Source organism: Pelobates fuscus, chromosome 5 (assembly GCF_036172605.1).
Source record: "Pelobates fuscus isolate aPelFus1 chromosome 5, aPelFus1.pri, whole genome shotgun sequence".
NCBI lineage: Eukaryota > Metazoa > Chordata > Amphibia > Anura > Pelobatidae > Pelobates > Pelobates fuscus.
The window spans coordinates 71,805,390-71,817,391 of NC_086321.1; the positions used below are offsets into that span (position 1 = coordinate 71,805,390).

Below are 12,002 nucleotides of genomic sequence, written 5' to 3' on the forward strand. Positions count from 1 at the left end.
ATATGCAAAGACAGCCAGAGCCCAGGATAGCAGCCCCTGAGCTGACAGAGCGAGCCCAGGATAGCAGCCCCTGAGCTGACAGAGCGAGCCCAGGATAGCAGCCCCTGAGCTGACAGAGCGAGCCCAGGATAGCAGCCCCTGAGCTGACAGAGCGAGCCCAGGATAGCAGCCCCTGAGCTGACAGAGCGAGCCCAGGATAGCAGCCCCTGAGCTGACAGAGCGAGCCCAGGATAGCAGCCCCTGAGCTGACAGAGCGAGCCCAGGATAGCAGCCCCTGAGCTGACAGAGCGAGCCCAGGATAGCAGCCCCTGAGCTGACAGAGCGAGCCCAGGATAGCAGCCCCTGAGCTGACAGAGCGAGCCCAGGATAGCAGCCCCTGAGCTGACAGAGCGAGCCCAGGATAGCAGCCCCTGAGCTGACAGAGCGAGCCCAGGATAGCAGCCCCTGAGCTGACAGAGCGAGCCCAGGATAGCAGCCCCTGAGCTGACAGAGCGAGCCCAGGATAGCAGCCCCTGAGCTGACAGAGCGAGCCCAGGATAGCAGCCCCTGAGCTGACAGAGCGAGCCCAGGATAGCAGCCCCTGAGCTGACAGAGCGAGCCCAGGATAGCAGCCCCTGAGCTGACAGAGCGAGCCCAGGATAGCAGCCCCTGAGCTGACAGAGCGAGCCCAGGATAGCAGCCCCTGAGCTGACAGAGCGAGCCCAGGATAGCAGCCCCTGAGCTGACAGAGCGAGCCCAGGATAGCAGCCCCTGAGCTGACAGAGCGAGCCCAGGATAGCAGCCCCTGAGCTGACAGAGCGAGCCCAGGATAGCAGCCCCTGAGCTGACAGAGCGAGCCCAGGATAGCAGCCCCTGAGCTGACAGAGCGAGCCCAGGATAGCAGCCCCTGAGCTGACAGAGCGAGCCCAGGATAGCAGCCCCTGAGCTGACAGAGCGAGCCCAGGATAGCAGCCCCTGAGCTGACAGAGCGAGCCCAGGATAGCAGCCCCTGAGCTGACAGAGCGAGCCCAGGATAGCAGCCCCTGAGCTGACAGAGCGAGCCCAGGATAGCAGCCCCTGAGCTGACAGAGCGAGCCCAGGATAGCAGCCCCTGAGCTGACAGAGCGAGCCCAGGATAGCAGCCCCTGAGCTGACAGAGCGAGCCCAGGATAGCAGCCCCTGAGCTGACAGAGCGAGCCCAGGATAGCAGCCCCTGAGCTGACAGAGCGAGCCCAGGATAGCAGCCCCTGAGCTGACAGAGCGAGCCCAGGATAGCAGCCCCTGAGCTGACAGAGCGAGCCCAGGATAGCAGCCCCTGAGCTGACAGAGCGAGCCCAGGATAGCAGCCCCTGAGCTGACAGAGCGAGCCCAGGATAGCAGCCCCTGAGCTGACAGAGCGAGCCCAGGATAGCAGCCCCTGAGCTGACAGAGCGAGCCCAGGATAGCAGCCCCTGAGCTGACAGAGCGAGCCCAGGATAGCAGCCCCTGAGCTGACAGAGCGAGCCCAGGATAGCAGCCCCTGAGCTGACAGAGCGAGCCCAGGATAGCAGCCCCTGAGCTGACAGAGCGAGCCCAGGATAGCAGCCCCTGAGCTGACAGAGCGAGCCCAGGATAGCAGCCCCTGAGCTGACAGAGCGAGCCCAGGATAGCAGCCCCTGAGCTGACAGAGCGAGCCCAGGATAGCAGCCCCTGAGCTGACAGAGCGAGCCCAGGATAGCAGCCCCTGAGCTGACAGAGCGAGCCCAGGATAGCAGCCCCTGAGCTGACAGAGCGAGCCCAGGATAGCAGCCCCTGAGCTGACAGAGCGAGCCCAGGATAGCAGCCCCTGAGCTGACAGAGCGAGCCCAGGATAGCAGCCCCTGAGCTGACAGAGCGAGCCCAGGATAGCAGCCCCTGAGCTGACAGAGCGAGCCCAGGATAGCAGCCCCTGAGCTGACAGAGCGAGCCCAGGATAGCAGCCCCTGAGCTGACAGCCAGAGCCCAGGATAGCAGCCCCTGGGTGAATACCTAAAGCCCAGGATAGTAGCCCCTGAGCTGACAGCCAGAGCCCAGGATAGCACCCCCTGAGCTGACAGCCAGAGCCCAGGATAGCAGCCCCTGGGTGAATACCTAAAGCCCAGGATAGCAGCCCCTGAGCTGACAGCCAGAGCCCTTGTACCAGGTCCAGCAGCCAGCTGTCAGCATTGATAATAAAACATGCTCCTCACCCGCTGTTGACGTTTTCTTTACAGTCTGTCTCCTAAGACCATTCCCAGCAGCTTCCCACCGTGCGTGCCTTCATTGATGTCTTAATCACCGGAACCTGCTGACACACTAACACTGACAAGACAACAAGCCGAAAACGTCACTTCCGCGTTCCCAGCGTTCTACACACTAGCCTTAGCAACTCAAACAGTAAACGTAAGGTAGAGAGCGCCCCAAGTGGAGACTGAGGAATATTGCCATCTGATCACTATGGGATCCAGACATATGGCCGCCACCAAATAACGGCATTTTTCTCTAGTGCTTAGAACTCGGCGTGGCTACGTTTGGATTACACTCTGCTAGAGAGGAACTCAAACAATTGAAAGCAGCCATGCTTATTAAGGGAAAGATGCTATCCGTAAAGTGCGAACATATTATTGTGTAAACAATATCCTTTGTGTTACACATTTTGTCGTGCACAAAGTCCAACAAACAGGATTAGTATCTATAGTGAGAATTCCAAGTGAATTTTGCAATGTAAGTCCTAAATAGCTGAATTTGAAAAAGTCAGCTATACTTCCAGTTTAGTTATTTTGGGGTAAAATATGAAATTTACTTGGAATTCAAACTTTAGTGACTAACTCTGTTAATCTTGTATTAATCGGGCTGTTTGGTAATTTTGGGGGTTTTGACCCTTCTATCCCCACCTTGGTCCTGCGCAGAGAAATTAACGCACCCCCTATATATGGTCTCTTACAGGGTGCTGCGATAAAGAGTGAAATGTTGGGAAATCAAACAGGGTTTTCACTAAACTCCTTAAATTTGTAGGCAGGAGTATGTGAATTCTAACAGAAGCAATCATAACACAAATATGCCATTAGCACAATTTTGATAACTAACTCTGTGGGAGAATAGTTATCTCTTTATATACCCCAATTATTAAAACATTTGAATTATTCGCAACCCTCTTCACTTCCTGGCTGAAGTACCAGTACTCCGCGAGGACCTCAATCCCTCCGGCTCTATGGTGGTCATAGCGGTTCCCCAAACCTCAGGGTAGCTGAGAAATAAAAAATTCCATAAAACTGACATGAAACCCAGCGCTTGGACAGTGTCCTCACTGTAGCGCAATCCTATTCCTGTGAAGTAATCACTGCAGATAAATATTGTCCAAGCAGATGTTTCTCACAGAAGCCTTGTAGACACATGGGTCATACACTGTAATGGAAATGATCAGACTCAAACATTCTTGCATCAGCTTAATTTTCTATATTTAATCTATCATACTTTAAAGCCCCAAGAGGCTGTACATTTGAGACAAATTGTGATGGGTAATACGAGAGAAAATTAAAAAATGTCAACAATTCAGTTTTTCACAAATGGCACGGTTTTCATTCAAAAGGCTGCAGCTCTAGCATCTATGCCTCAAAACCATTTTATTAAGGTAAAGTGATTTTGGTGCTTGGAGTGTCACCTCAAAGTATTATCCAGTCAAATGCTTCATCAGAAGCACTAAGGACAAATTGATATGTGTGTGTGTGTGTGTGATCTACCAATCTAATGTTTCTCTTTGAGTTTTTAGGCTGCTGGTAGGGAGTCATCACTTTTTTTTACTGGATTTAGAAGGGCTGAATGCACACTTTCTGATCAGGGAGATTGTAGGATCAGCAGGCATGTTCCTGGCAAAGAACCAGTAAGTTCTAAAGACAGTACTTGACACCAGAACACTTTATCTGCTTATGCCAAACATCAAATATGGATTCATTAGATATTTCTTTAAAGGACAACTATAGGCACCCAGACCACTTCAGCTCGATGAAGTGGTCTGGGTGCCAGGTTCCCCTAGTTTTAACCCTGCAGCTGAAAACATAACAATTTCAGAGAAACTGCTATATTTACACTGCAGGGTTAATGCAGCCTCTAGTGACAGCCACTAGAGGCGCTTCTGTGATTTACACTGAGTAAAATCGCACTTATTTGACGCTGGATGTCCTCATGGACCTCCAGCATCAAAAAAGATCACCATGGGAAAGCATTACCGGGTTTGAATGCGCTCGTGCCTCTGGCTGCGCATTCGGCTCCACTCGGGAGCTGACGTCGATGGAGGAGAAGAGGTCACCAGTGCCGAGGGAACCAAGCTCTTGATCAAGGTAAGCAAATAAATGGTTAACCATTTACTCACAGCGGAACGGGCCCTAGTCACCGTTTAGGTGACTAGGGCTCTATAGCGTAGGAAATACATTTTGTATTCCTTTTTTTTTTTAAATATATCTTTATTTGATTTTAAATTTTTTGAATCCATATCAAAACACATAGGTCATACAAAATACAAAAATATAGACAGTTACTACAATAGTAATAAACATCAAACCATTCAAGCGGTATCATATAACTTCTATCGAAGTTCATTCATAAGTCCAACATACATACATAGTGGGAGTAGGCCGCAACATACAATAGGATCAGTTATACATACATAGTCAATTTTATCATTTAACATTTCAGTGTATACATCCTAAAAAGTTATTGATATTGCTCATTGTTTTCTAAGAATTTTAGACATTTTTTACCCATTTCATATTTCTGTACAATATCCCTCCTCTTAAAAAGCCCTATTTCATTTTTAATCTGAAGTATTAGTTGTTTCTCCCAATGTTTAACCTCAATTGTGACAGAGTTCTTCCATCCTCTTGCTATCAAAATCTTTGCTGCCATAAAAGAATGGCAGACCAAAAATTGTTGGTATATTAATAAATCAGGCCAATGAAGATGTAAAAGGGCCGTTGTTGGAGATTTTTCTATCAGAATTTTGTCCCAAACATACAGTTTTCTAAAGACCTCATCCCATAAATTCTTAATTAATCTACAACTCCACCAAATATGAATAAAACTTCCCAAGTTGCTTCCACATCTCCAACATATTTTAGATTCATTGTGATCAATTCTGTTTAATCTCATTGGCACTAAATACCAACGATAGCAAACTTTATAATGTGTCTCAAACAATGTAACATTGTGAACATTCCTTTTTAACTGTGTCAACATATTTCCCCACTTTATTGGGTCTATTTTTAAGTTGCATTCTTTTTCCCAACTTTTTATTTGTTTGGACCTTATATTTTTGGGGATCGCTCTTATCAGGGCATAGCAATTTGCCATATTTTTCCGAGAGCTATTGTTTCCAAAAATCTGTTTTATGAGGATACTACTGATTATATTACTCTTAGCAAGTGATTTATCTATAAAGGATTTTATTCTTATATAACGAAAAGCCTCAGCCTGAGGGAGACCAAATTCCTTGGATAAAGTTAAAAAATCTTTGATTTTATCTCCTCTTAATATATCATCCAAATTTTCAATTTTCATATCCTTCCAAGAATCTATTTTTAAGTCTGGCATTAGGGCTTCTAGTATTTCTATCTTCATAAACCCAAAAATATTTCCCAGGATTTTTAGTTTTTTTCTAATCTTATTCCAGTCATTCAGTAAATATTTTAGAATTACACTACTAATTTCTTGCCCGATCTTCTTGGGTTGCCAGATGTACCTAAACAGTTCTTTTCCATTTAGGTCTTGAGTCTCTAAACCAAACCAGCCAGATTTTTCAGAATCTTTTTTAGTTAGTAACTGAGTATGGAATATGATAGAGGCTTCATAGTGGCCTACTATATTTGGAAAGTTCACCCCTCCATGCTCTACAGTATTTGTTAATTGATCTAAACTGATCCGAGGTTTTTTCCCCTTCCAGATAAAGTTTTTAATAAGCCTCTGTGTTATCTCCAACCATGGCAATGGGATTTTTAGAGGAACCATTCTAAAAAAGTATGTCCATCTAGGCACTATATACGCATTTATTACGTTTATCCTTCCCAACCAACTAAGAAACAGGGGGTTCCATTTTTTTAACGATATCCCAGTGGACTTCAGAAGCCTAGTGAAATTAATCTCCACCATTTTGTCCAAATTATCTGATAATATTACCCCTAGATATTCAAAACTCCCCTTCGCATCCGTAAAGCAATATGTCTTCAAAAATTCATTTTTCCACTCTTTGCTACAGTTCTTAAATAACACAATTGTTTTATCTGAGTTTATTTTGTAGTTTGAGATAGTACTAAATATTTCTATTTCTTTTATCAAGTTGTCAATTGATTTGGTTGGGTCTATGAGGGTCAAGATGGTATCGTCGGCATACATACTTATTTTTAATTCTCTATCAGAGGTTGGTACTCCCCGGATATCCGGGTTTTCTCTTATTCTAATTGCAAAGGGTTCCATTGAGAGAATATATAAAATAGGTGAGAGTGGACACCCTTGCCGTGTGCCATTTTTCAATGGAAACCAATCTGAGCATAAGTCTATGCCGACTACCCTCGCCATAGGATTTTGGTAAATAGAGCCTATTGCAGACAACATCTATCCATCCATCTATACCCATTGCCCTTAACACCCCCATCATGTATCCCCACCCGTAATCCCTATTCATAAAAAAGATAAGGATCCGCAAGATTTAAAGAACTATCGTCCGATTTCACTTATTAACGTTGATTCAAAACTATTTTCATCTATATTGGCAGACAGGTTGAAAAAGATAATTATGGAACTGGTAGATAGAGACCAGATAGGGTTTGTCCCAACTAGACAGGCTAGTACTAACATAAGAAGAATGATCAATGTTCTGGATTGGAGTGATAGAACGCGAATTCCCCTCCTGACCCTGTCATTGGATGCAGAAAAGGCCTTTGACAGGGTCGGGTGGGAATACATTTTGTATTCCTAACGCCATAGTGTTCCTTTAAGACAAGCTGTCTGAATGGCTGTCTGATTGACAAGCAGAGGGAGCATTATATATAAAAAATAAAAATGCCTTTATATTTAAAATTAAAACAAATTATGCCAAAGAATACAGGAACAGTGTCTGTGCTTCATAATGACCTCAGTAAGCTTCAGTGGTTATGTGTTTAATCTTCCCACACAATTCCAAATTAATTTCATAATGAAGGTCAAAATAGCCAAACTAAAAAAATTCTGCTTTGGACTTAAATCTTAAATTCATGTTGAATTCCCAAACAATTCTCACTTTAGTGAATAACCCTGTAAAGTGTTAATTGTGGCCAATTCAAAGTAATGGCAAATTTGAGGCCAAAATAGCCAACATAGCTGACTTTAAAGGGACTCTCCAGCAGGTCCCCTCTCCCTTCCACCTCCCATCCCCGGTTGCTGAAGGGGTGAAAACCCCTTCGGTGACTAACTAGAGGCAGCGACGATGTCCCTCGTCGCTGCTTCTTCTTCCGCCCACGCTCCTCCTCTTCATCACGTCAGCCGGCGGGGGAGACTGATCACGCCCGCCGTCAGGGAAGGCCTAATGCGCATGCGCGGCATTGCCATGCACGGGCATTAGAACTCCCTATAGAAAAGCATTGAAAATGCTTTTCGATTCTTTCCAATGGGAATTTTAGCGACACTGGAGGTCCTCACATAGCGTGAGGACGTCCAGCAATACTATAGCACAGTGCTATACACAATCCCGGAAGTGCCCTCTAGTGGCTGTCTAGAGCCACTAGAGGAGGAGTTAACCCTGTAAGGTAATTATTGCAGTTTCCTGCAAGGTTAAGGGTAGTGGGATTGGCACCCAGACCACTCCAATGGACAGAAGTGGTCTGGGTGCCTGCAGTGTCCCTTTAAGAATTTTTGCAATTTAAATATTCAGCACTAAAATGTGAAATTTCCTTTTCAGGGTTATAAACTAAAGTGAGACTTGTTGGCAATTTAAAGTAAATTCTACATGACTTTCACATTTAAGGTCAGCATAGCCAAACTGTAAGCACAGCTATCTGAGAACTATTCCAGTTCAGCTATGCTGGCCTTAAATTAGAAATTATTTTTTGTGGAATTCTATACAATTCTCATTTTTTTTTAGGGAATAACTTTGCATGCTAAAAAAAAAAAGACTTTAATAACATTTATTTAGAAAATATTTTACCAGGAAGGGTAAATTAAGGTTTCTCTCGTTTTCAAGTATGTCCTATGTTCACAAAACATTGCCTTGTTGCTCTAGGCTACAATATTACAAAAAATATAATGAATACAATTGAATTCTAATTTACATTCAGACAGCATATAAAGGAAAAGAAAAAAAAAACCTCTATATACTCCATGTAACAATACTAAAACCTGCCTCCCTCAGCTGGTCACCCTAGATGAGCCCCTTTAGGTCAATGCCAGTGTCTGCAGAGGGCAGCGCTGGAGCACTCCCCCCCCCCCCCGCTATGTTTATCACGTGACCTACCGTGCAGTCACATGACCTGCGTTTCCCTCCTCCCTGCACGTCGCGCAGGTTCAGGTTTCACGCTCTGTATGTCGCGTTCCAGTGACGTCACGCGGCTGCGCGCAGAGTGCGGGGAGCGGGAAGGTTTGATTCTGGAACGGATCGGGCGCGCTCAGCATGGAGAGGTAAGGATACCGAGAGCTCCTCGGCGGAGTTTTGACCCTCAATGAATCTACCGAGTCCTGTCTGTAGTCCAGCTCGGTCCCTCCTTCCCGCCCTCCCTGTCCCCGCTTATTACCTGTTGCCTATCGGGTGCTCACGCAAAGCTCCCTCTAAATCCAAACTCCCAGCACTACGTGGCAAATCCCCTGTATCCTCTATTATATGTTATCCACACTGCCCTCTCCTCCCTGTAATAACATATAATAATAATATATCACATACTGTCCCTTCATTATAAGGGCTGTAGTCAGTTTCCCCTCTTTTATACATAAGTCACATACTTACATAATTATTTATAGCCCTTACTGATAAAAAGCACTTATCTGTTTTTTTTTGTTTGTTTTAGTGTTTGTTTTTTTATACATTTTTAGGGGCTGACTTTTCGATTTATTTTTTTTTTTTGCTGCTGGTTACTTGTTTTGCTCTATTGTTTCAATTATTAAAAAAAAAAAAAAAAAAAGATTAGAAAGCCTTAAAGAGCAATCTAACCTTTTCCCTTTCTCAAAGAAAGCAGTGTTTAGGCTGTATTAATTTTGCACCTGAACAGTTTTTCTTAAGCTGTAGTAGTTCTGATGCTGAAAGTGTCAACACACTAGGCATGATTCGAGAGAGAGAGAGAGAGGTGTGTGTGTGTGTATATAATTTACTGTATATATCTCTATCTCGAATCATGCCTAGTGTGTCCTGTAAATCCTCAGCGTTTTGGTTGTATCGGTCTATTGCACTCAACTTCCCCCAATTGAATTGAAATCGTATTTCTATTGAAAGATATGCACGGAAAATTATGCCCACTCTAGCTATATGTGCTGTACCAAGCACTAAGTAAATTATAGTTTATGAGAGTGTTATGCAAAGCAGTGGGGGAGATTTATCAAAGTTTTCAGAAACGTGAAAGTTGAATTATGTTTTTATTGTAATTTTTTTTTTTTTTTTTTTTATAAAGTGTTCTAAGATTGACTGTTTTCCCTCAGAAATGTTCATGACTGCCAAATTTAGAGTGGTTGAAGGGAGAAGTTAAACAAAACACTTTTGTATTTGGAAAAAGTGGCAGAAAGATTTGATAAATCTGTTGCATCTTTGTTTTGACTGCGTTGGAATTTCAGTGAAATTCTAACACAGTCTGTGAAGATTTTCTTTATGAAATAACTTTTATATATATATATATATATATATATATATATATATATATATATATATATATATATATATATATAGTGGGGGATGGGGTTTAACAAAGCCACTTCTTTCTCTATTCTTTCTTCTAAGTCGTGGTGTAGTGAATAAGTACAAAAGAGAGAAACCATACACAGCATCAGCAAAAAAAGAAAATGCGTTTTTTTTTTTTTTTTTTTAATTCTTTATTTTTGTAGTGCAGGTGATTACACAACGGTTTCGGAACGCCACAACAGCGTGCATTTTTGTAAACAATTATAACATTGGCATGAAAAAGTGTGCACATTTTAAAGTTATGTACAAGCCTAGGATTCCTAGTGTGTGTCTTAGTTAAAGTGGTTGAGTGTCGTGTGTACAGCTTCATTCTTATCATTACGCCATAAGTAGTTACATGTGCCGTCTGTTTCTGCGTACTGTGTGGTATGATTGTGCGTAGCTTGTATACTTCGGGTATCCATGGTGTGTTGCCTAGCTACGGGTGTTTAAAACTCTGGCTTCACGTAGCGACAGCTCTGTGTTTAAGGTGTAAGTCGTGGGTTACCCGTTTCGGTTAACCTGGGTGCCTCTCGTTTGTAGTGTGATATGGAGCTCTTAGTGTACCATGGTAAGGTTTGGCTGACATCAGAGGGTATGCAGGTAGAGAACTAAACGATGAACAATGAACTATGTACATTAGGTAACTTGCTGGACCTTCGTTGGTCCTGGGATGGGGTTGCTGGGCAGAAGGATTTTATATAACATTGCCTTTGCGGTACGTTTTGTGAGACTGGTAAAGTCAGGTAGGTCAGTTTGTATGTGTCTATGTCAGCCTACAGGCTTGCGCTAATGTTTAGTTTACTATGAGGCAGTGCAGAGTGGTATCCCTGGCTTGGGGTTCTGCGTTACCGGTGCCCCGTATCTATAAGGGCATGATGTGTCCCCCTATGGATTAAGAGGTGTGCTGTGGGCGTTACGGCAGTTCCTGGTGAGGGTGACCTAGTGGAGGTGTGACCTACAATAGATAGTGGAATCTGAAGTAACTTAAAATAAAAAGAAAATTAAAGTTCAGCTGTATGCGATGTGAGTCTATAGTATTGCAGCAGGGGATAGGCATGGGGTTCCCCCCGAAGTTCGGTAGATCAGGTAGTGGCTGCTCTAACGGGATTATCCGAAGGACCTCGTGGTACAAATGGTACCGTGCCAGCCGGGTCCCATACATGTGTCGCGGTCGCCGTCCTTTGCTCCCTGCCGGTTAAGGAGTCTCGCGGGAGACCCAAAGTCTCTATTATGGCCGCTGCCTCATCAAAGGACTGGACAAGGTGGGAGGTGGTACCATGGAGGACAGCTAAGGTACGTGAGCCTTTCCACCTATAGGTTATACCTCTTTCCCTAAGGAGCAGTGTAAATGGTTGCAGTGTCTTGCGCCATGCCAATGTGCTACCTGATAAATCCATGAAAAAGGATAGCGATAGGTTTTCAAAGTTGTAAGGGGTTTTTCCTTTGAGGGTTCCCAGAACCGCAGCTTTGTCCTGGCCTGATTGAAATCGGACTATCAGATCCCGCGGGGCTGAGGCAGGTGCCTTTGTTGGTTTTGGGATCCGGTACATATCCAGTGGCATCAAAATTTTCGCCTGTTTGGGGGGCAGAATTGCAGCAAACAGCCGTCGTATGAAGTGCGGTAGCTCCACGTCAGGGACCGATTCCGCTACTCCCCTGATTTTTAGATTATTGATGCGCCTGTAGTCCTCCATTGCTGCAAACCGGTGCTCTGTTGTAGCTTGTTGTCTTTGCAGCTCGTGAACCACTTGTTGCAGTTGGGTAATGTGTGCCTTTGCATTGTGTGAGTCACTCTCCACTGTGCTTATTCGGCCAGTGAGCCCCTGCAATTCTTTTCGGAATGTCGCCATATCTGATTGGATATCCCTCCGCAGGGCCGCCAGCAGTTCCTGCATGTCGGCCTTGGTGACCGGTGCTGAGTCCAGTTTCGGTGTCGCGGGTGTCAGATTCCGGTTCGGCTCGCGAGGAGCAGGTAGGGGGATGTCCACAGGTTCCAGACTTTGATCGTCCGAGAAGTCGGAACTTTCTCCCATGTAAGCGGCCATCTTAGGCATCGTGGCGCCATGCGCCTGCCGCCAAAGGTCGCCGATGCTGGTGCCTGGTTTCGGCTTGTCTGGCCTCTGTTTTTTTATTTTTCGAC

At 44.7% G+C, this 12,002-nt stretch overlaps 2 protein-coding genes across 3 annotated transcripts in view; one reads left to right on the forward strand and one right to left on the reverse strand.

Annotated features, from left to right (window-relative positions):
- The window catches only part of LMBRD2 (LMBR1 domain containing 2), a 40,945-nt gene extending 38,631 nt beyond the window's left edge, over nt 1-2,314 (reverse strand). For both annotated transcript variants that reach the window (XM_063453975.1, XM_063453974.1), the window contains exon 1: nt 2,187-2,314. The gene's annotated coding sequence lies outside the window, so the exon portion shown is untranslated. The remainder of the gene's footprint in view (nt 1-2,186) is intronic.
- A 6,223-nt stretch (nt 2,315-8,537) lies between these two features.
- The window catches only part of SKP2 (S-phase kinase associated protein 2), a 16,848-nt gene continuing 13,383 nt past the window's right edge, over nt 8,538-12,002 (forward strand). Inside the window, exon 1 of the mRNA XM_063456855.1 lies at nt 8,538-8,616. Within this exon, the coding sequence (XP_063312925.1) occupies nt 8,609-8,616 (8 nt within the window). The 5' untranslated portion in view covers nt 8,538-8,608. The remainder of the gene's footprint in view (nt 8,617-12,002) is intronic.